Source organism: Buceros rhinoceros, unplaced genomic scaffold, assembly GCF_000710305.1.
Source record: "Buceros rhinoceros silvestris isolate BGI_N320 unplaced genomic scaffold, ASM71030v1 scaffold24417, whole genome shotgun sequence".
In the NCBI taxonomy this organism is placed as follows: domain Eukaryota; kingdom Metazoa; phylum Chordata; class Aves; order Bucerotiformes; family Bucerotidae; genus Buceros; species Buceros rhinoceros.
In genome coordinates, this window is record NW_010420980.1 from 68,104 (window position 1) to 92,805 (window position 24,702).

Here is a 24,702-nt window from a genome sequence, read left to right on the forward strand (position 1 = left end):
CAGTTTGTTTCGGTTCCTGTATCAGGATAGCCTGGATCTACCTGTCACAAGCAATGGTAGACTAGCACAGATACACTGACACAAAGAGAGCTGCATCTCTTTCATTGCACTCAACAAAGGGAATGCAGCCACATTTGTGAGTGACATGGGCACTTAGGAAGAAAAGTCCTTTTGACTTTCAACCAAAGTATTCTACCAAAACTTTATGCCTCTTCAGCCACATAAAAGTTTCCGGGAGATCCTAGCCTTGCAGGAAGGGGACAGAGCACTAACATTAAAAAAAAAAAAAAAAAAAAGCAAGAAAGGCTTTCTTTATACCACAATGCATAGGAAAATTGGTAGAAAAAGCAGGAACTTGAATTTTGCATAGATGACATAGATGTTTTTTCTTTCACCACTGCCTGGTGTCTGCTCCCTGATAAAACATCTAGCTTGGCTCAGCTGTGCTGCAGGAAACCTCCAAAATGCTGGTCAAATTCTGGAAAGAAATCCCAAACCCTGCTGTAACGAGCAGGATGCATGCATTCTGTTGGTTGCATCTGCTGCAGGATGGATTCTGCTGTCACAGCTCAACCTCCCAACCAGGAAATGCAAGCCAGAAATGCCCACTACCCAGCAGGTCCTGGAGAGGCAGAGGGGCATTGAGGCTCTCATTTTTTCCTCACTCCTGGGAGGACACCCTTATATTGACAAAGCCATGTGTGTTCTTTGACATGTCCTTCTTGGCTGAGTTATAGCCATGGACCGTGAATTAAAGCCAGTGCTGAGAAGCCCATTTGATGGGCTGAGAAGCCCATCAGCTCTCATTGCTGAGCACTGCAGCTGACTCCTGACAACAATCCTTAAAGACTTAGCCCAGACAAAATTTATATTCTCGCTCTCTGGGCCAGGTCTGCAATCATTACAATCCACATTACGGGTTCATTATAACCATATAATTTCTCCCATCCCAATTTAGTGGTGTACTCTTGCATTCCAACAGAGATTTCACCTCTTTACAAAACACTAATGGTAGGAAAGAAAGTAGTCCACTCTGCCTCCGTTTCATATCACTACTTGCAAAAACTTTTTGCCGTGTTCCTCTTACAACACAGCCATGTGGCTCACTGATGGTTGCTGTTCCTGGCAAGGCTCCCCTGGCACAGCAGCCATCTGGGCTGACTTCTCCCCACAGAGAGACATGGGGGTAACCCCTCCCCTCTACAGCCTCTTTGGTCCCTGCCTTTCTCTGCACCACTGCAGCTGTGGCAGGGCAGAAACGGGAGGGTGACAAAACCTCCCTGACCATGTATCCTTCGCTCAGCTCACTGGGCACAGGTAGGTTCAGAAGCTGGTGAGGGCAGCTTTCAAGGACTGCAATCCTTCTATAGCAGTTAGGTTTGTTTAAAAAAGGAAATCTGTCATCTACGGATGGTGATAAAAAAACCCCTCATTTCTCCCTTTGTGCTTTTCCGGAGTTTTTGTTTAGATTCAGGTGTATTCTGCTAGAAAAATATTAATGCTGTCCAGCACATGTCAGTTTTCTGCTCAGAAATATAAAATAATAATTAAAGAATAAACTCTTTTAAGTCTTCTAACTCTGCAGATTTTCATGGAGTTTGTCTAAGCAAAATCATTCCCTGTGTCGCAATTGTGTTTTGTTTGTGCACTTAAAATTATTAAACGTGACTGATGCTGCTGGACCAAAATAGACATCACAGCACAGACATTAAGCTTGTGTCCAGCTGATGAGAAAAGAGGTCTGCCAGTCAAGGGTCCCACCTCCCAGTTTACTTTCCTGTGCGCTCCTTCTGGTAGGTTAGGTGTGGATAGCTCATGCTTTGAACAACGTGGACTGAAAAGCAGGATTTCCAGGGTGGTCTGTATGAGCTTGATGTGGTCATGCCCAGCTGTCCCAGCCAGCTGCCCCCTCCCTGGCACAAGGCTGTCCTCCGTTGTGTATGCCGAATACCCACCAACTCACCTGTAGTGGTCCACCACAGGCTCCTGAACCTAAGGTCTCAGAACAACATTTCCTCCCCCAAAATGTGGAAGTCTCTCTCTCTGTCCTGGCTGAGGAGGGAAGAGTGCATGGGCATGCCAGGTTGCTGTTTTGTGGACTGGTGCCATCACTGCTCCTCCTTGGGAGTGCATGGCCCTTTGGTTAGCAGCCCCAAAAGTCTGTTTGCTGCTGGGCCCCTGTGTGCTGGGTACTTTATATGCCCAGAGGGATGCCCACACCTGGACATCCAAGGTAAAATAAATGACATGGGAAGGGGAAAAGAGCCAGAGGTAAAAAAGAATGCCAAGAACCAGACTTCTGCAGATGTCCACAGGAGCACAATTTCACACTTCAATTTCTCAGGCGCAGGCTGGGAACATTCCTCTTCCTCCTCCTTTTTCTGCCTCCTCTTCCTCCTCCTCCACCCCAGTGTGCTGTCCACCTCCAAAACAAGCGGTTGGGACTGTCAAGCTTGGGTCCAGCAGCCCACAAGGCATTGCTGACACTAGTTGGCTGCTGCAAGCCTGTGCTGGCCAGACCACTCCTGAGCCCTCTGACAGACTCTCTCCTCCTTCTCTCCCTGTGCCTGTCCTAGGTTGAGCACTCGTTGTACCACCGTTTCCACCGACGCTGCTGGGGGGGAGCAGGGCCACAGGCAGGAGGAGTGTGCTTACCTCTAAACAGCATGATGATCTGAAGACTAAACAAGAGATCACCCCTAAGCATGTTCATGCAAAGATGTAGGAACGTTGTTCCAAAAATAAAAGAAAGGTCAGTCGACTTTTAAACCCTCATCCCAGTCCAACTCAACAAAGTCTGCCTTCTTGATGTGCATCTTCAAGAAATGTCACAGAGACAGCCAGCTTGCCTGCAGCATATTGCATTAGCAATGTAAGGACTTATGTGTGATATTGGCATCTCCCCTGACACAAGAATTTCTGAGCAAACTAATTGTCACTAGCTAGCACCTAGTTGTGGCTCAAAATCTGACCTCACTGTGAGCAAACAGGAGAGGGGTCTGGAAGGCAATAGCAGCTGGACTAGATCAAACCAGGCACATATTTGCGTATCTCCCTTAAACTAAGGAGTGTTTACATATTTTGAAAAAGCAGGATTGCAAAGAGACACTTGAGGACAAGAAGAATGTCCAAACTTTAAAATCTGTGGCAGAGCAAGCATTAAAAAATCCAGATATCATGAACCTTGGAAAAACAGAGAAGTGAAAAAAACCCGCCTATGTCAGTCCTTGAAGGATCCCTCAATCTTTGACTAGTAAAATGCCATTTATATAAAAACAGTTTAATTTTGTGTTGAGTGCGGGTGGGAAATAGTAAGGCTTCTCCTTGTTTCACTTGGCCTTTTGAGCTCTTAATAAATGAATATAACTAAACAAACGAAGTCTTCCATCAGATAAAAAGAAAAAAAAAAAAAAAAGAATGCCATGGAAAGGGTATTATTCTCTCCAAGAGGAAAATCCCCACAACCCAAAATCCTTTCCTGAACTTTCCAGAAAGCCACTGAAAGGTTCATAAACCAAATTTTGCACAGAAGGTAGGGAGTTGTCTCCAGTGTTGTCCCTCCCTCCCTGCAATTTGTCACTTCCCTGTTCTCTATGTATTGTATTGTATTTATTTATTTATTTCTGATTGAATCATTTAGGTTCAACAATCAAATCTGACCATTAACCTAAGACTGGTGTCTTTATTCAATATGAACATATTTTGAAAGTTAAGTAACAACCGTAATAAAAAAAGGGAAGTTATTTAGAAGTGAATTAGAAAGATCTGTTCCACTTCTTTGCAGAGATATGCATTAATTCAAAAGGTTTTGAATTTCAAGTGAAAATCTCAGAATCACACAGAGTGACAGAATCATTTTGGTTGGAAGAGACTTTTAAGGTCATCAAGTCCAACCATTCACCCTGCACTGCCAGGGTCCCTAAACCACGTGCCTCAGCACCACATCTGCACGTCTTTTAAAGACTTTCAAGGATGGGGACTCCACCACCTCCCTGGGCAGACTGTTCCAATGCTTAATGACCCTCTGTGTAAAGAAATTTTTCCTGCTATTTGATCTAAATCTCTCCTGACACAACTTGAGGCTGTTTCTTCTCATCCTATCACTTGTTACTTGGGATAAGAGACCGACACCAACCTCGCTCCAACCTCCTTTCAGGTAGTTGTAGAGAGTGATAAGGTCTCCCCTCAGCTTCTTTTTTCCAGGCTGAACAACTTCAGTTCCCTCAGCCATTCCTCATGAGGTTTACTCTCTAGACCCTTTACCAACTTTGTTGCCCTTCTCTGAACCTGCTCCAGCACCTCAATGTCCTTCTTGAAGTGGGGGATCCAAAACTGGACACAGTATTCAAGGTGCAGCCTCACCAGTGCTGAGTACAGGGGGACAATCACCCCCCTGCTCTTGCTGGCCACACTATTTTTGATACAAAACTGCTGTTGTCCTTCTTGGCCACCTGGGCACACTGCTGGCTCATACTCAGTGTATGCACTGAGTAGCAGCCCCAGGTCCTTTTCTTCTGGGCAGTTTCCAGCCACTCTTCCCCAGGCCTGTAACGTTGTAGGGGGTTGTTGTGACCCAAATGCAGGACCTGGCACTTGGTCTTATTGAGCTTCATACAATTGGCCTTGGCCCATTGATCCAGCCTGTCCAGATCCCTCTTTAGAGCCTCCCTACCGTCAAGCAGATCAACACATCTGCCTAACTTGGCATCATCTGCAAATCTAGTAATGATGCACTTGATCCCCTTGTCCAGATCATAGATAAAGACATTAAACAGAACTGGCTTCAGTACAGAACCTTGGGGAACACTGCTTGTGACCAACTATCAACTGGATCTAACTTCATTTCCACTTCATCTCCCAGGGAACTACAAAGAAACCATATCTGTGGTGGAAAGCACCTGGTGTTTACCTTGCAGCTTAATTCAGAGACAGTTTAGGCTACCTGGAACAGGTACATAGAAAAGCAACGCAGAAGAGTAACTGGAGGAGCTCTTTGGAGGGCTGATGAAAAAGTCCAGCAAGAGGTTGAGCATGCAACAACTACAGGAGGCAACGAACAGCAGTTCCACAAACACTCGAATGCTAAGCAGTTAAGAAAAAGAAGGCTTCAGACAAAGGTGGAAGAGGATGATTCGCAACTGCTCCTACTGGGACCAGCTCATCTGGAGCTGCTGTCCTGTCCTCCCACAGCTGCACTGAAGGGGCAGATCTCAAAAGGTGCAAAGCAGGATGAGGTGGCCCACATGATACCAGGGAGTGTGCTGCAGCCCTGGGGAATGTCATCCCAAACGTGCTGGCCCTCCGAGCTCCTGATCTGCATGCTGCCTTCTGTATGCTGAGGCTGCGCCCTGTGCTGCTGCACGTGTTGTGTATTTAATGTTAACAGATCGTCATATAAACAGTTCGACTTTGCCAGCAAATGGTGATCCAGGGAGTAAACCAAAAATCCCAGAGGTATTGCAGCGCATTTTCGTGAGGCATGATGTATTTAGCAATTGTGTATTTTGGCTTTCTGCTTGTTATGTCCAGCAATCAGGCTCTGTGGGGCCGATTTACATTACACATGCCCAGTCATGGAAAGCCCAGCACCAGGGCATTAGTCATGAATCACCACGGTTTGGGGAGAGGAAAAAAAAAACAAACTCTTCCCTTTTTACTTTTTTGTGCTTAATAATGGCCTGAGTGATTAGTACTGCAATTTTACTTTAAGAATGTCACAGGTATTTCCTGTTTGCTGAAGCAGACTCTTGGTTTTTCTCAGTATGTAAGTGATTAACTTCTCTAACAAAAGACAGAGGTGTTAATCAACCTTTTACCTAACACCTCTTTTCTTCAAAATGTGGAACAGTAATCAGCATAAAAATAGTCGTAAGCCAGCTACACGCAAACAGCATTGAAATAATATTTTTTTTTTCAGTTCTTCCTCCTTCCTATGGCTTTGTAAACCCATGTGTGGACACATTCATTTCTTTAGACAAGCCAACCAGCTTGGGTTTAGTCAATCCTTTTGTGGTTTAGTCAACCTTCTATGGTTAAATAAAAATGGTGAACACATTCTAGGACAAACAGGTCCCCACATAGCAAAAGAAGAAAGGAAGGGGAAGGAGAAGGGAAAACAGAGAAGTGAGAAGGGAGAGCAAGAAAGGAAAGAAGATGGAGAGGGAGAAGATGCAGCAGGTTTGTTTTCTCTGCGCAGGAAATCTTCTCTATGTAGGAACAAGAGGAGGCCTGAGGTTAAAAGGTGCAAATGTGGACTTGAAAGGAAGAAAAGTGGGCAGGCAGGAATCAGGAACAGAACTGATTATTAAGTGATTTACTTGAAATAACCCACCCCTTCATTGTCCCTGTGTTTCAGCCCTGTGCTGTCTCCTAGAATAGAACAGCCTGTGCCTTCACACAGGCACAATTTTTGAATAATTTTCCTTCATATCCAAAATACCAGCTCTTCTAATGAAGGGTATTTCTTGCACACTCCATATTACACATGCTAAATGCTTTATTATACTAGATACAACATCTAAACATTTACAGTAAGTGCACTTAATAGCAAACTTGTTTGCCAAACCTCATTGGCTCTTACCATACTTGTGCGTTACAAACATGGTTTTGTTTAAACAGGAAAACAAATGAACAGATTCCTGAGTCTCCCACACACACTTCTGGTTATCAGAAGTTTACCACAGGCAAACGGGAACATTTCATGCAGGCTCTTATTAAAATGCTGGCAGCTTATCAGCAGGTTGGATTTTCATATACCACAGAGCACGGCAGCATGGTTTAAAATCCTTGTTTTTCATTTTTTGTGTTTTTTTTTTTTTTTTTTTGTATCAACCTCCTTTTTTTTCTTCTTGATAGACTTCAAAAACTGCAGCTGCATGAGAACTTTTTAGAAAATCCTCTAGGAGAAAAAAATGGGAGGAAAGAAGTGGTTGGACAGGTGTGAGAGTTAATACTCTTAAGCTATCTGACTATTGGATTGGCCTTTCCAATTGACTGGTAAAGCCTGTGCTGAACAAATGAGAGAGCAGTTGCAAAGCTCCTCCATACAGGTATCAGCGTATAGCACAGACTGATTGCTAAAGGCAAGAACTGATCAGAAAGGTCATGATAGGTTGACATGCAATTTCACATACCTCAATAGGAAAGCCGTTAAGAGGACCAGAAAGGGAGAGCCTGTATTTGGGTTATGTTACTTCTGCAGCAGATGGAAAAGAGCCAGTCCGCTAAGGCTGACTTCTGCCAGCACCATCCTGTCTCACAGTCAGAAGGGACCCAAAGGAACAACAGGTACAACGGAGAAGAGAGTCAAACTTCGGTGTGGGGTAGGGACGATGCCCTAGAGAAATGCCTTTATCAACTCTGCTTTGCATTACCTTGATTTACAGTGACTGAGAGACAGACTACAGGTGTTTGCATCAAAGCCTCTCCACCCAGTGGTGTCCTCTTCAATCCCACCCGTGGAGAACAATCTGTTGGGTGGGCTTTCCTTTCTTTCACAGAAAAAGCAACGTGGTTTTACTTTATGGTCACCTACTGCACTGAGAACAGACGGAGTTGGCAGTGTCAGCGTCACAGCGAGGAACCCCAGCTGGCTTTGCAGTAGTTAAGCCTGGTATCTGGTACCATACTTCTGGGGCAATGCAAAAGTCAGAAGAAGCTACAAAACCTACTGCAGAAGCAGAGCCCACTTCAGTTTCCTGTGACAGATTGCTCCTGGGATCAAGACTGGTTATGTCCAAACTCCCTGACCAGCACAGAGGTAACAGTGAAATACATACTCCTTAGAATGACTTGAAAATTTTCATCTCATTGCAACGCCATACTAGGCAAAATTTATGTTGATATTGAGAAGTTACTTTGGAGGGGAAGCAGAACTAAGATACTGCTTATAAAAATACGTCTTTCCTCTTTGACACCCAAGTTACTCAGATTTAGCTTGCAACATGAAGATAGCATGCCTGCCCTTTCTTTTTTTGCCAAGCTTTCTCTGTCATCTGTGACTAGCTGGGAAAGACAGAGTTAAAAAGCCAGTGGGAATCCTGGGGCAACTTTAAAAAACCCCGTTCCTGGGGCACTACGGACAGACAGGTGTGTTGGGTTGTAGGTATCACTGAGAAAGCTCCTCATTGCTCTGCCTTCCCCTTGTGCCAGCTATCTGCCCAGCTTTGAGCATCCCAGTTAGCAGCCAGCCTGAAGCTACCAAGAGATCTCAGAGAACATGGAGCAAGAAAGGCGTTGACAAGAAATTCAGTGTGTGTCAAACACAGAATATATTTTCAACTTTTCCTGTGAATGTTTTGATGAACAGCTCTGTGAACTAACGGATCTCACAGTCTCTCTAAATGTGAGAGCATCAGGGAATTAACACTCTACTTCATAATCCTTCATTCAAAGGCAATCTTTTAAGTCAGTTTTCAGACTTGTGCTGCCACTGAGAAAATGAAGCAGGAAAAGCACATTTTCTTTAATCTGCAAGTGATTTCATCAGCCATATTTCTTTTAATACACAACTCCCCACCACTACAATTGCTGAAACAAACACCATTACATTTGAACTTCAAGAGGATTTACTTGGACCAGAGGCAGCCAGCCACGAAAGAATTTTAATGACTGTGGGAGGATCGTTGGTATTTTAAGAAGTCTTCTAAAACCTTTTGAAGGATTTGAGATAAGTAAAAATAAGTGCAGCAATTTTTTTTTTCACTAAGTACTTTGCACCATGTTTTCACATAGCAGAAGTAAGTTCTACAACTGCACAATGAAACTGGAAAATCTGAACAGAGAAGCAAAAGTTAAAAAAAAAGCTGAGATGAAACCAGGTGGCATGGGAACCACTCTAAAGAAGAGAGTGAATGAATCCCTCTTCTCCAAGCTTTGGTTTTTATTCTCTTTGCTCACAGCAGCTTTAATTTCATTAGCTTGCGAAACACTCAATCCACAGATGAGATTTCTCAAGGATGTAGGGAGATCGTGTCAACAAAACAAAGCACTAATGAAATTTTTATACAGCAGCCACATGATCAGTGGGTTCTTCTAGTGGAATCCTACAAGCAATGTTTGCTTCCTGCTGCTTTTGATCTAAAGCATCCACCTTTTAGAAGAAAAATCCATCTGCTGCAAGAAGTGCTCCCAAATGAATCTACACAACGACTGTAATTTAACTGCTATTAAGAGTCCAACAGGCCCAGCTTCTTGAATTGTTGAGTGCCTCCTTGGAGAAGGGCTGAGAGATGTGTGTGGGCAGCAACTGCCACCTGTCACAATTACAATGAGAAAAGAAAAGCCTCCTTGAGTATCTACCTTCACAAGGGGCCTCTGTACCAACCCACGTGTCATGAACGATCACACCCCTGGTTTAAAAATATTTGACCATGGCTTCTTCATAATCACCACACTTGCAGCACGGTAAACTAGGGTGAATGATTTGCTGCTGTTTCTTAATACCATTCTCCCATCCTGTCCAGGAGAGATTCAATAAAAGAGCATGCAAACAGCAGTCAAAAGGACACTTGGAAAGGTCAAACCCCACCTCAAAAAAAAAAAAAAAAGTGTCTGTGATGTCCTTCTTTCTTGGGGAAGTTGAGGGCAGGAAAAAGTGCTCTCCCTGGATCCAGAAAAGAAAGTAACTTGGAGAACACTTGAGAAAATGAAATTGTTTTCCAGTCAGATGTTCCTTGTCTCGAGTCACTCTTACGTGTTCCTTCTGATTACCTGCTCAAACATCATGCAGGCACTAAGAAAAATTCATGAGTGGCCTAGCAAGCAGATGCTTTGAAATGAAAAAGTTCAAATGGTCTGTTCGTCTCTTTCTCCGGATAGTTGTGGGGATAAAAAACAAACCAATCTCCACATTCACTTGCTCTCAAAACCAGTCAGAAAAAACAGCTGTCCAAAGCAAGTGTGAACATTCAATACCTTGGTCAAATGGCAGATAATGCTGTGTTTATCCCCTCTGCCCACTCCATCTTCCACAGTGTCCACACAAAACTTGGCTTGACTGTACAGGTGAATTTCAGTTTTACTGAAAGCAGTGGCAAAACTTTCACTTTATTTAGTGGAGTCAGGTTTTGCTCACTTGCTCCTCTTCCCTCTCTTAACAAGGAACTGCCTTTTCCAAGCAATTTTATGTTTGCAACCATAAAATCCACTCACTTCTTGCTAAAAACTCTGATTTTTCCTGGACCAACCCCCTTGCCTTCATTTCTTCCCTGTCCAAACAGGAAAATATTGTCCCTTATGTCACATTCCACATTGAAGGATACATCTCTGACTTTTTCTTTGTTTGTTTGTTTTTTTGTTTTTTGTTTTTTTTTTCTTTTTTGTTTGTTTTGTTTTCTTACAGAGGCAAATTATGATGAGGAAAATGGCCCCAGGAATTTACTGTTGATATATTTTACATTGTTAGAAATGTTTCCCAGCGAAAGGTCCCAAGTTTTTTATCAGCAACATCCCATCTTTTCTCACATTTACCCCCGTCAAGGAGTTTTGAATAATGACACTGATTCGTGGTAACTGAGATTCACACGAGTGGCATTTCTCTTCAAACAGCCATATATGAACAACTCCATCTGTTAGCTTAGCTGCTCAAAACAATGTGCAAGTGTGGCTATTACATGTAGCATGGTCCAGTCATTTGCGACAGATGGCTATCTATGTTGTCTTGACTTTACAGAATAAAATTTTACTTTGGTTCTTAGTAGCCCACTGCTTTTGAAACGAGGGGTCTGTCATTTAAAAGATACCCTACAAGTATTTCTTAGTGCAAAAATGCAGGCGGTGTTCTGTTTTCAATTACAAGAAAAGTTCCATAAAAACATATACATTTTTTCACATTAGAAATCCCTTTGCTTTCTGCCATGAACAAGAAAAGCTTTCCAATGCCATAAGTACTTTTGTTTTTAAATCTGCTAACCTGACTGTAGCCCTTTAAGAGCCTTAGGGATGTATCCTTAGTTAAGAATTTGTCCATGAAAAACTTGGGACCCCTCACATGTTACACATTTCATACCACACTTCAAAGAAGAACTTTAAATACCTTGTGACTAGAGTACTGTTTATTTCATAATCTAAACAAACACTGGAGTACAGTCTATGCTTTTCTACTTTCCTGCAGACTTTACAATGAGCTTTTTTTTTTCCATAATTAAAACAAACTGCATACACACAGAACATGCATGCTTCGTAACACCAGTAACGAAGGTAAGAAGAGTCAGTCTCCATCATCCTCCTGTTGCCTGTATTAGAAAAAAATACTTTTGTTTTTACTGTAGTTATGGCAATGTGGCTAAGGATATGAAAACTAGAGCACAGTTTTACTCCCTGCACAGAAAATGTTCATCGCAAGCATGCTGATGGTGATAAATATTACATGTCTATTAAATGATAGGCATAGTTTTATCCCCTTTACTCCCTTTTTAAAAACACTAAGTGGCTACATGTAAATGCAGTGAAGCAAGTATAAGCTTAATTAATCAGAGTTGATTCAGACTGGCACCAAGACGCAGCAAAGTCCGACAAAGTCTCAGCGAGGCTTTCCATGAGCTGTCGACGACCTCCACCACAAGGCCTCTGCCTTCTACTTTTTGAAAATAGAAATCAAAGGCCTTGCAGCATGGCCAGTCCCGTGGATGGGGCAGACTGCGCCTATGTGTTGGGCTCCCTGAAAAAGAAGCACTTGTAGTCCATTAGTGTTTGAGAAAACCTTGTGAGTGTGTTACCTTCCCCGAGGCTGTGCACCCATTCCACTCTGTGGCATAGCCCGCTGCTCTTCATCAGCCACACACCTTGCTGCGGTTTTACACCACTGAGTGGTCATTGCTGTGGACCCCAGCCAAGATGGTGTGGTTGAGTGAGGACGCTGATCGGTCTGAGCCTTCGGTGGGGCCGTTTGCGCTCTCGCTGCGCTGGCAGCAGAGGATCTGCTTGAAGGTCGCACTCATCTCCTTGTCCCGGTAGGAGTAGATGATGGGGTTCATGGCGGAGTTGAACTCTGCCAGGAGCAGGAAGAATTTTTCATAGTCCAGGACATTGCACTGGGGACAGCAAACATCCAGGAGCAGCAAGACTAGTCCTGGGGTCCAGCAGATTATGAAAGCACCTAGAAAGAGAAAGAGTGGACGAAACACAACAAAACCCACAAATATACAATGCACCATTACTTGACAAAGCACTACAAGAAACAATCCAGCTGGAAGCAGCGATGTTTAATTTTCTCTTTCAAGAGAAAGAGAAGCTTTCTCCGTAAAGTTCCCACACTATTTCTTCACTGACCTGTTGAGAGGGATGCCTTTCAAAGATCTGTAAATAGTTATGGGCAGCACATCAAAAGAGCAAGGCATTCCCCTCCCCCCCCACCATGTGAAACTCTGCTTGGCAAATACACTTGCATTTAAAGTTGATAATGAGGAACACTTTTTTCAGTTCAGCTAGAAGGGACTAATCAATCTCTTGATCAGGAGAAACAATGCTGCAATTTACTTCTCAAACTAGTAATAACAAAGAAAACCTTTCTGTGAGTGCTGTGACTGAAGCATCAGTAATACAAAAAGAGTGGCGCAGGCAGCAATTCTGAAGAAAAAGAAAGCCTGGGTCTTGTTAATCCATTTCTGCCCCATTATGTAATGGAAAGTCCTAAACACACATCCTTCTTGCACTGAAATGCCGTCCTTCAACGGCTCTACTTCTTTTCTTTCTGTCTATTCAACAGAAATTCAGAGGCTTCTCAGGCTTCAATAGTGAAAATGCCAAAGAGTCGTACTCTGATTAAAATGCTCCTCCATCCTTCCTCTGCTTTGCTCTGAGGGAAATAAAGCCCAGAACAAAAATTCGGAGTTCAATGCAGAAATGAAATCAAATGCCTTGCACTTTATTGGGAGTACTGTGTTAAACAAAGATGCTAACTCCCTGCAAGGTCAAAGAGGTTTTAAGTATAAGCAGCGCTGGGAAAGCCCTTAGACACCAATCATGTCAGAACGATGGCAGTGCTCCTGAGATTTTCCAGGCTCACATGCTTGACTGAGGTGGAACCATGGTCTTATCATCGGTGGGCAGACTTAGTGCAGGCAGCAGCAATAAGGGCTTCCCAGCACTACCCTGTGAGCGCTGTTTTCAAACTGGTTCTCCTGTCAGTGTGGTGTTTATTTTTTAAATACCTCATCTATTTTTTCCTGCAGTGATGCTTCCCCTGCAGATCTAGCAGCTGACTACAGTCATTACACACAGCATGCAGACTTTTTGCAGTGTCTACCAAGAAGGTGCCAGCTGTTTCCAGATGGAGCAGTGGCCACTGTAACCTGTGCAGACACTTTCCTATTTGGATACCAAACCCATTTATATCAAACAGAAGAACATTTTCTGAAGGTCTTTGCAAACATGCAGGGTGCTCTGGGCTACAGACACTGGTTGGCAACCAGGTAACAGCACACAGGCTCTCTATGTACCAAAAAGTATCCCTAAACCGAGCTGGCTTGCAACTGATGGTGCCACAGTGCCACTCCATGCCTACCATTTTGCCAACCAACAAAGCTTCTTTCCCTTTGCAGGAAGGTGAACTGCCAGCTTCAAGTACAAAGCACCAATGTCTTTGGCCAAATGACTTTTTTAGGTGACGGCAGAAATTTTACAGCATAGGAGCGAAACTCTCCCACACTGAGGTGTCATCAAACGCATGAATGAACTTCACAGCTTTTGTCTGCAGCTTTTCTGGATTTCATCAGTCCTCAAAAAATGTACTTGAAACCCATACGAAGGACCATGGTGTTTTGACCCTTCCTTGTACGTGTTACCAGAAGAGTAGAAAACCGCTTCTCTTTACTTGCAGGATTGTCTGTGTTGAAAGAGAGGCTTCTCTCTCCGTGGAGAAGCTCTGCTGAGCTGGTTTCTGCAGAAACCAAGCCAATCTTTCAAATTCAACCACTCACTGCTGAAATTGTGTGTGTTTTGTTCAACCTCCAAGCTAGTGAGGCAGTGGTAGACTTTGTTCCAGTCTGAGCATGTATTTTCTTCATTACAGGCTGCCTCAGGAGAACGACATCAGAGACGGGAACACTGCAAGTCATGGGATCTACAGTCAAGGACAAAAGATGATGACGCATCCTCACCAGGCCTATAGCTAAAAAGTCCAATGTGGGAACAATGGAGCTGACAGGAAAACTCTCCTAGTGTTTTTCAAAGTTGCAATTGAAAGCTTCCAATTTTCCAACAATTTTTTTCAAAATTTTTCTTTCAAATCTGTTGTTGAGAAACTGTATATGCCAAACAGAACATTCTGTGGCTATCATTTCGGGCTATGTTGAAAGCAGCAACAACAAGCAGCAGTATGGTGAGGTCTGTAGGCATTTATCCATGAGAAAGTCTCAAAGTTTTGACAAAAGACCACATCCAGCCCACTGCACTGAACAAGGTGGTCTCAGGTGGAGTTTCTGAGCCTCTCTGGGCTCCTTGATATCTCAGACAGGTCCAGTAACCTATAAGTTGAGGCTAGATGTGGTTGCACTCAAGAAAAAGCAGACTGCATTTGAACAAGCACCTAACTGATCTGCATAGCTCATACTACACTGAAATAAAAGATAAAACCAAACTGTCATCTTCCCACCCAGCTCTGGAAGAGAATGGAAGTCATTATTCTGCAAGTTGTCATCCTGCTCCTCACGCCAGGGCTGGAGCTGGGTTAATGACTCACTGGCAGTCGGGGTGTCGAGAGAAGAAGAAATCCATGCAGCCCAGCTCCAGACCTGCCTGGGCAACATGGGCTTTCTGCTGCCCTGGCCCGCAGCCGCAGACTAGGATGACTTTCAGACCTGTTTCCTCCACGTGGCTGCAGTGGTTTCAGAGGAGCACACATCATCCAGGAGAGCACCCTTGTGCAAACAGGTCTAGCTTCAAGCATCTGAACAGACAGCTCATCTGTTACGGGGAAGTAGAGGCCATTGAAGTCAGCCCCATGCAGCCCAGTGGGTTTTGTTTTACTTTAGCCCCTGGGATTTTCCTAGCAAAACCTCCCACCAAGCTTAATGGCTCCTGTGGCTTATTAAGTTAACTGTTTGCAAATGGTGAAACAAACAATGCCTCGTGTTTTCTTATTTGTTATTTAACTGTCACTACCCTGGAAAATACTGGAAAACATTGCTCACATTAAGGGCGTGTTTGCGTTAGGTACAATGCAAAGAACGTAAAAATGTCAGGCTCCTATTACTTCAGATTTCAGAAACATCATCTGTTAAACATGGAATGCTTTCCCTGGAAGGAAAAAAAAGCTTGACATTTATTTTGTCTACTTCTTACTTGGAATATTTATCAAAGTCAAGTGATGCTAAGCTAAAAGTGAGGTTAAATTTTTTCCTTTCCAGAAATCTGTTGTGCATTGATTTAACCAAGAATGAAGATTTAAAAATATCACGTCTAATAAAACAATGAAAAAAAGCTTCCTTGCTGCCATATACTGAAAAGTTGTAAGCATACACCAAAATCTTGATGTATTTTTCTGCTCAGGAACTGAACTGAGAGCAGCCCAAAATACAGTGTGAGTAATTTCCAGGTGTATCTTAACATTTTACAATATCTCAGTCAAACCCAAGTTACAATGGTGTTCAAAGCAGATCTATTGTACTCAGTGAATCAGACCTGCTCATCTTTGTCAATATGTCATTGTCATGCCGTGGCACTAGGAGAGCCTAGCACACATGAGTAGAATTGCAGATGGCATGTCCATGGCTGAAGAGCACTGTTTCTTTGACAAGTAGCTCCTTAGGGTGAGACCTCCAACCCTGGCAGTGCTTAGAGGTGCTGGCACTGCATGAAGCTGACTGAGATGTGTGATTGCAGCAGAAGGAACATCTCTGTGGTGCACAGCCAAGGTCTGGTCTGCATCTCTGTCAAGAGAGGGCCACGAGAGGAAGAAATGCCCATCAGTCTGAGGGGTGAATGGTTAGCCATGAGACAGGAAAGCTTGATGTAACCAGAGAAATGACACTGCATCTTTTAAAAAGATTTAAGGAGACAAGAGGGGAAGAGTCCCTATAGACTGAGAGGCACATTTTACAGCAGGAAATCCGAGTTACCACAAAGCAGTCATGACACTAATCTCATTTTCTGTTACTCTGTGATACCTCTCAAACAGGGTTAAAATGCCGACACCTTGTGCATAGGCTGTCGTTGTGCACTGCAGCAGAAGTCCACTGAGGGCTTTCCAATAACCATGGTGTCCTGGGTTCAGCATGGAGGAACCGGATGCTCCCATGTTGTCCAGCTTTCTTCTTCCCAGAGAGCTGTGGTTCTCCCAGGCTTCCGGGAAGGAGACTACGCCTCCATGAATGAAGTCATAAAACGGGGCGTGCGAGAAGACTCGACGCCATTTTGCCATCTTGCTTCTCCCCCTCTCTGCTCTATCTGCCCTCCTCTCTATGCCGTCCGTGCCGCGGCTCCTATCAGATATGCTGTGGAGGACTCCTGTAGCTTACGCCCTCGGACAGGAGAGACTGTTATCACGGAGAGAAAGACACGTCCAAGACCTGCTAGGTCCCTGAAGCAGTAAAAGACTCCTTCTGCAACATGGGTAGGACCTTCTCCGTTTACTGCCGATTCCCGGTGGGGGTGGTCTAATGAACTGTCTTGCCCTGATGGATGGACCCAGCGGTACCCCTTGTTCCTGCGGCGGATGAAGTAGCCCCTACGCGCAGGAGAATTTGAAGATATTCCCTTAAGACACGATTTGGCCAGCCCCCGGTGCAGATGTATGTGTGGGGGAGTCTGGAAGCAGCGTTCCTCCTTGGCAGAGGTTCCTACAGCCACCCCAGAAGGAGAAGAGGTCTATTTGCAGACAGGTTTGCCTCCAGGAGCACCCATGATCGAGCTTTGCGCAGATGAACGGAAGATTCTACGGGCGGACTTTTGCCTTTCCCCCTGCCCCGTACTGGCGTGGTGAGCCAGTGTGGGGTGAAGTTTGTAAGTGGCGGGAATCAGCCCAATCGAGATGTATTCTCCCTCATCCCTTTCTCTCCCTTTCTCAGTCCGATTCTACCTTCAAGGGCATCTCTCTCATTAAACGTTCCTATTTCTATCGCTTACCTGTGTTACCAGTTTCCTCACCCAATTAAAGCCTAATGAGCCCTTATCAAAACTTTTAATGAGCATCAGAAATTTTCTGTGTGTTTTGGCAGGATTCCCAGCTAAAACCAGTCCGTCGCATCCTTTCGGTATGGGGGAAACAGCCCCCCTCCTCAAACCGCGACACATGGTAAGACAATACCATATCTGTCTTGAACCCTCAGCTGGTACAGCAGTGTGGATTGTATTTCCACAGTAGTTGGATGCTTGGAAACTCCTGGGTAAGCATGGCATGGACTCATAGCAAGATTTGATTGCGAGTAAAAACTGTTGCAGGCAGTAGGCATATGAAACCAACCATGATGTCACACAAAAATGAATGACTAGAAAAACAGAAGAGAAAACAACTACAAAAGCCATCAACAGAAAAGAAACAAGTTATATAAGAATAAACACTGATTAACTAGTCACTCATTACTAGGATACCAGACCGGATGGCTACTCAGGACACTTCTCAGGTTAGCAGGCAAAGCATTTCCTAAGCAACACATTTACTTTTTCTTTTGCCTTGGACAGCATAAGTTTGCATTTATTTCATGAATGTTTATTTCTTTCCAACTCACAACAGCAAAATAAAGGAGTGCTTCTGCTCCTGCCATCCCTGGAAGGCTCCAGTGGCTCTTGTCAATGCACATCTATTCTGAAACATCCTTTTCCTCGTGCTTAACCATATTGCGGTTCCTTTTGCATGCCCTCTTCCGCCTGTCTTGTGTGTTGACCCTGACTTTACTATTTCTGGTACGGTCTCAAATGCACCCTGCAAATATGGAGAAGTCCATATGGAGATGAAAAATATGGAAAGGGCCTCTTTTACAGAATGAGAGGAGAGAATGGGGAAAAAAGATCTTGCTTGTGTTTACAGTTTTGTTAAGATGACAGAAACAGAGAACTGCAGGGACATTCATGTTCTGCTGCTGCTGCCCACCTTCCATTGTTCACCTGCTGTCTTCTCCAAATCTCCTCCCGTTCTCAGAGTGGCACTTGTGATGGGTGGCTACACCACCTCCTCCACTGCGATGGTGGTGACTGAGAGAGGAAAAGACACTAAGGATCAGTGCCGGTTACAAACAGGGAGAAAGGTCTTGCTGCACTTTCTGCAGGCTGAAAGCAATGCTATGGAGAGCTGAGTTGTTTTATTGAACAAAACCATAGCCAAAAAGGGCTACAGAAATGCCTGGAATTTTCCATGCCCCAATACAATCTCACCCTCAGGAGGGAAAGCCACTTGCTATTCTATCTGAGGAGCAAGCTCATTAGCTGCAACACAACTGCACTTCTTCATGCCCTAGCCATCTGTAAGCTGTATCAATAACTCCCCTTATCACACTGTGTATTCTTTTGCATAGCATGAATGGAGATAAGTACTGCCTGAGATAGATAGTGCTTATTTATAGCTGTGTATTGTTTTCCCCAGATACAAATACTAGAGAATGAAATTTAAAATTATTATTATTATCTGAATTATTATATATGCAGAAGATTCATGAAGAACATTTATCATGCTGTAAACATACAGAGTGTAGGAGTAATTATTCTAATTCTAGTCTGACATAATCTTCCCTGATTCTGCCACAACATTACTACAACATAGCTTATAGTTCTTGGTGGATGAAAACACAGTTGTTGCTGGTTTTTGTAGTTTCTGCTGGAAATAGTCAACACTGGGGTAAGGTTTGCTTCCACCTATGGAATTTTTTATGTGAAAAAAGAAAACACGGCTACTACATACAGATGAGATTAACAAATATAAAATAATCCTATGATAAATCTGGCAAATTCTGCAGAATTGCAGATAGGAAAGGCTTGCCTCTCCATCCACAGATCCAAAAGGCTTGGGGAGGACCACAGTGCAAGACAATCCTTGAAAAATAACTCATGCTGGGGAGAGCAGCATGCAGTGTGCCAGTAAGAATGGTCTTGTTGACAAGGGTGCTATCAAAACCCCTTCATTTATTCAAGGTGGTGTTATTTAAGGAAGCTGTATGAATTCTGAATTACTGAGAAATTTGTAACACAGCTGTGCAGTTTTTGACTGAGAGCAAAACACTGCTTTCTCTGACATGTGTCTGGGAGACTTTGACGTAATGGCCCCTTTGGGTTTCAAGCCAAACATTTCTCTGGTGGGACTGTGCATGAAAGGAAGGGGGGATATCTCCAGCAGCATAAAACAGGAAATGAGAAACAAAGGAAAGCTAAATGAAATCCAGATTCATATTCATGCAACAGTATCATACATATACTTCTCAGAAGATGATTTGGAGCAAGAAGACCCAAGCAGGTAAGACAAAAATACCCAGCTAGGAGGGATATGGGAGGAACTGGGTATTATGAGCTGTCAACTTGTCTTTCACAACTTCACTGTATCTGCCCCAACCACAGGGATTCCCATTTTAGTCTCCAATGAGCTGAACAGCTCTGAACATGCAGGTCATAGATAAAATCCTGACTTCAGCTCTTCCAAGTATCTGAACTCCACATGAAACGTTGATGAGTTTGCCAGATTTTTCAGTCTACTGCACCCATGGTTTGCAAAGGGATTTTTAAATAAACCATTTCTGCTAGTACTGAATCCATTCTCTGATTTCCTACCTCCTACACAGCTATACGAATGTGCACACTTCAACCTCTTCCTGAATGTTTTTCTGGGATTTTGAGCTGTTGAGTTTGGTCAGACTGTGGATGAAATAATGGCTGGATCATGTAGGAAAACAGAAATCACGTCTTGCTCAAAACATATTTCCCCATACCAGCTGGAATACTGTATATGTCTGCTTCAAACATCAATCTTCACCTTTGAACTCCTGTGCACAGAATTTATTCAGTGTTTAAGACATGGCTACCTTTGTCAACAAATCACGCCCTCTCTGGAACCTGGAACTGCTTCCTTCTTGAATCATTTATCTGATTTAAAATATTCTAGTGATTTAATGTGAAAGCTTCCTTGGGGCTCTGCCTGTGCTCTAGCTGAGCTGGAGGGAGCACCAAGCCTTGCCCACAAAGAGTGAAGTTCCAGTGTATGTTAGCATCACCTCATTCTGGGCCTTAGCATTTGGTATTTCACCTGTGTCTGTTCATCCTTTTAATAGTCATCACCTTCTTTCTTTTCAGAAAAAAATTAAAGTAAAAAAACTTCCTCAATGGACATATGGTTTTGACAACTGATACTCCTGCAAGCATATAAATACAGACTCCTTTGTTATGGGTTGGTTTCTGCTCTACCTGTTCTCTTCCAATTCTCACATCACCACATTGCTCCTGTCAATTTATCATTTAAATACTCACTTTTACAAATTCCTCAGTGAAATCTTTAGGTCAAAGCCCTTCTTTTAAACCAGACACACTCATGCATCTACACCTGCTACATGTAGGGCCTGCTGAAGAAAAACCTGATCTACCATGGTGTTTCACAGGGTGTTGACAACAATCGTTAGCCAACAAACCCATTAGCACCATTAGCTGCATGACCACAGTCTTTGAGCATGGAGATCTTCAGAGAGAAAATGCCTGTGGACAGTGGGGCTGCATCTACAGCCATCACACCTTTCTGTTTCTTAGTGTCGTGGACACCTTTGGTCTTTTCTTCCTGTTTCAGTGTGCAAGCCCAGGCCAGAGGTAATGAAGAACAGCAGCTTTCCCTCAGCAGGACTCATAAATGGCAGGTGTGGGAGTTCTCAGGAGCTTGCTCTCCGCAGCACTTTGTGCTTGCTGCCCCTGAGAACTCGCTGCCAAGAGCTGGAGGCAGGGTATGCTGACACTTGGCTTTCCTTCTGGAGGTCCTATCTGCTGGATGTCTTCCCACCTGGACCCTGGGTGGTGTTTCCACAGAGTCTGGCATCAGACGCAGGTGTTTCAGATACCATGCGGTCTCCAAGCCATTGTGTATCTCTGTAGGACCTGAAGCTTTTGAAATTTTAAACAGCAACAGAAAGAAAAGCCTGGGGAGGACCAATAACAAAACAAAACAAACTGAAGACAAAATGAGACGTGAACAGAAGCAAGCTGTCAGAACTGAACTGTTTATTTCATAGGTGCTTGTTAAACGCTAGCCCAGGTTAACACTCGCTTAATGTCATTCTCTGCCTGCTGCTTGTAGTCCTGTAAAATGAGTTTGCTAGTCTCAGGCCAGCTGATCCATCTGGCCTCAAGTATTCCTTAGCTGATATCTCCGAAGGAGAAATCAAAAGCTAATGCAAATGGAGAAGATTAGGACTGTTTCTCAACTGCTACCTGTAAATCAAAGGTGTTTGAATACCTCCTTGTTTCAAACACATGTTCATTGTGGTTTTAAAGAACATGTTGCAAAGGTGGCTTCTGCAAACTGCCTTTCAAAAAGAAAAGCAGAAGCTTGAGCTCATGGCAGTTTATCTGCATCCATCTGAAGCTCTCAAATCAAAAGGTTGTTAAGGAGAAATAGAATTTGCCACTGATCTAATGACTGCAGGAGAGAGAATGTGCTCCCCCACCGGCCCCCACAAAAGAAGAAAGTAAGCCTTTTATCTATAAAAAGCATTTTAAACAAAACCAGGAAGTCGTTAAATGCCAATGGTCAGGATTCCAACTGATTTCTAAATTCATAAAGATACATGAAGCTAATCTCTGAATAAAAGCCTGGCTGCTGCCAAAGCAATCTGAGCATTTATCTTTGTGTAAAGACAAACAGTAGTCCCCATGGAGTTTTGCTGTTGCCAAAAACCTGACACACAGACGAAATTTTGGTGTCTCTTTCAACTTTCACTCACTCTAAATGAGCCTTTATGCTGTATTACAGACACAAATGCTCCCGCAGTCCCAAACCAGTGGCGGTAGCATGACTGGAAAAGGAGCACAAAAGCCCAGTTGATAAGAGGCTCCTGAGGCTCATGGTACTGGTCTCCCTGGGTCACAGTGAAACAGGACAAAGTTGTCTAGGGAAAATTTTAAGCACAAAACTGTCTTTCAGTCTATACCTGGCAACCTACTTGCATCTTCCGGTTCAGACTCAGCCAGCATCCTCTTTATGGTCACTGATTGCTCATGGCCATGACCTAGGGCACTGGGTGGGGGACAGACCTGTCCTCAATAGCAAAAGAACTCTGCCCTAGGGGTCTGGATGAGGCTTTCAGGTCCCAGAAGTGGAGCAGTTGGAGGTGACCAGGTCTGGTGGCAACATGAACACGTCTTTGCAAATACGAAGGCTTGCTGCAAGAGGTCATCTGAGGAGCAGCAGGACAGCTGGCACCCTGCAGGCAGGGCTCACAAACTGGACTTTGTTCTGCTTGCCTCCACAAGGTATATTTGTGTTTTTGGGGCTTGGGTGCTTCACCACTTCTATCTACAGTTTTCAATCACAGAAAAATCATTCACGGCCATGTTGAAAAAAACCACTTTTCCTTTGGAAATCCAAATACTCCTGCAGTATTCTGGTACTTTCCCAGGGATAGCCACAAAGCTCCACCCAAACAATACAGTTTGTTTAGCAGATTTCAAACAACTTTGGTACAAGAGATTGTTTAATTTTATTTTCTTTTGTTGTTAAGGACATTAAGTGTTCCTGGTATTATGTCTGGATAAACTCCAGTTGTAACACAAGTTTCCGAATGAAGCATGGGTGGATGCAATTTAATACATAAAAACCAGCTTGGATTCTTACATAAGATGAAACTAATATTATTCAAAGAAAAATATGAGTTCCGTAATCGCAATAAGATTTGTTTATCCTGTGCTAGTACCATACCACGAATAGGAGACAGTGTTACAAGAATGTAGTGATACTTAAAAAGAATGTATTATATTCCAGCTCTACCTCAACTGCAAGAAAACTGAGTGTGCTTTTATTTTTCAATAGCCATATTGCAATCTACCTGATTATTGCTAGCTGATTAAGCCGTGGCAAACATCCCTTGAGGGAACTGCATTAAGACCCATTATACAAAACAGCTTTAAGAAGCAGAATCCACCGTAATATCTGTGCTTCTCTGGGAAAATGAAGAGCATGAGCTCTGGAGTGGACAACAGGGGAAAAGCCACCTTGGTTAAGTGGATATCATCCAGAATAAAATACTGGAAAATCAGTCTGTCTTTAAGATATGTTAGGATAGCCTTCTTCCCCAAAAGACCTTCTACTCCTTATTTGAATGCTAACAAATCAAAATACTGTCTTAAACCCAAAGCAGCCTTGGACAGACTGTACACGAACAACAGTGCTAGAGCAAGTCACCTGTTCCTCTCACCACCCAAGCAGTGTCAAGGCCGTACAGGTATTGCTTGGGCTATCAGACTACCAGCAAGGCGTCCACAAATAGCGATGACAAAAGAGAATCATAGCGGACAGACACAGCACTGCACTTCACAGAAGAAGCACTGAGTGAAGAACCACCCAAATTTTTCTTGTGGCAAGTATATGCTGACAGTTTATCAGAGGGGTGAATTGCATGTTTTAGCTCTTAATTCTGTATGTTCTCATTTAAACCTGTCTAGAAGAGGCTGATAACTCGGGCAGAAAATACAGCTTTTGGTCTATATTTCTGTTCTGAAGATGAGATGCGGTTTAAAGGGATGCAGCTACCTCTTAGTTCTCACAGATGCCTCTGAATTCTTTTAGAACATTTAATTTTCCCCTGTCTGGGCAAGATGCCATCATACTGTAAGTTTTGTCTCTGGTGCAATGCAGAATGAAAGATTAGTATTTTATCAACTCCTATGAAGCCAGTCTCTGGGTTCATTAAAAATACTATTATGCAGGAAGAAGCACTGCTATGGTATACACTAGATACTTTTTCCCCTGTCAGAAGGGTGTTCACTGTCCTGCAGCATATAATTTTGCTGCGGTAACAACAGTATTTCCCATACTTAAAATGGGAAATACAGTGAACAAGTCTGGAAATGTTTTATTGCTGGTGGTAATTATACGGATTCCAGTGGCAGCTTCTCTGTGATTTCCTTTGTATTTACCATCACAGAATCTGTACTGATTTAAAGTCTTCAGGCTAACACAGAAGACAGCACTGATAAAACTTAGCCTTTATTTCACTCATAGCTTCAAGAGTCACATTGCCAAACCATGCATTATATTGTGGAAGAAAAAGCTGTGTTTTCAGCTAGCCCATTCTCTCATGAGCACAAGCTGTGAAAAACCCTGGGAACACCGCTTATGTCAGGAGTGATGCTTTGGACACAGTTAGTTAGTTGTCATTAGGTCAGGACAAGCAGGTGAAAACCAAAGCAAGGGAAAAATGCAGAATGCATTAGACACCCGTATCACTACCAGTGAGGGAACCCCAGCCTCACCCACTTCAATGGTTAGCCATTAAAATTACTTCTGGGTTAGACGAGTGACGCGTCCTCTCACTACGACCGAGTTTCCCCACATTTTGTACACTTACTGGAGATGGAGATGTGAGTTTGATTCAGCATACTGAACTGATCCTGGTGCTTCAGTTGGTGTTTGGGAACAGCACTCTACCATTCTAAATCTAACCCTTGCTAAGCAAAGTATGGCACCTGAAAGTGTCCAAGAAGTGTCCAAGGCTTGCCTTTCAGCTACTGTGTGTACTGTGGCTGAAAGATTTCTTCTATATAAATAGACCCTGAAACCACAAAAAAAAAAAAAAAAAAAAAAAA

At 43.4% G+C, this 24,702-nt stretch overlaps 1 protein-coding gene across 1 annotated transcript in view; it reads right to left on the reverse strand.

Annotated features, from left to right (window-relative positions):
• Nucleotides 1-11,795: 11,795 nt before the first annotated feature.
• LPAR1 (lysophosphatidic acid receptor 1) overlaps nt 11,796-24,702 on the reverse strand; it is a 43,839-nt gene continuing 30,932 nt past the window's right edge. Inside the window, exon 3 of the mRNA XM_010139505.1 lies at nt 11,796-12,097. Coding sequence (XP_010137807.1) covers nt 11,796-12,097 — 302 coding nt within the window. The remainder of the gene's footprint in view (nt 12,098-24,702) is intronic.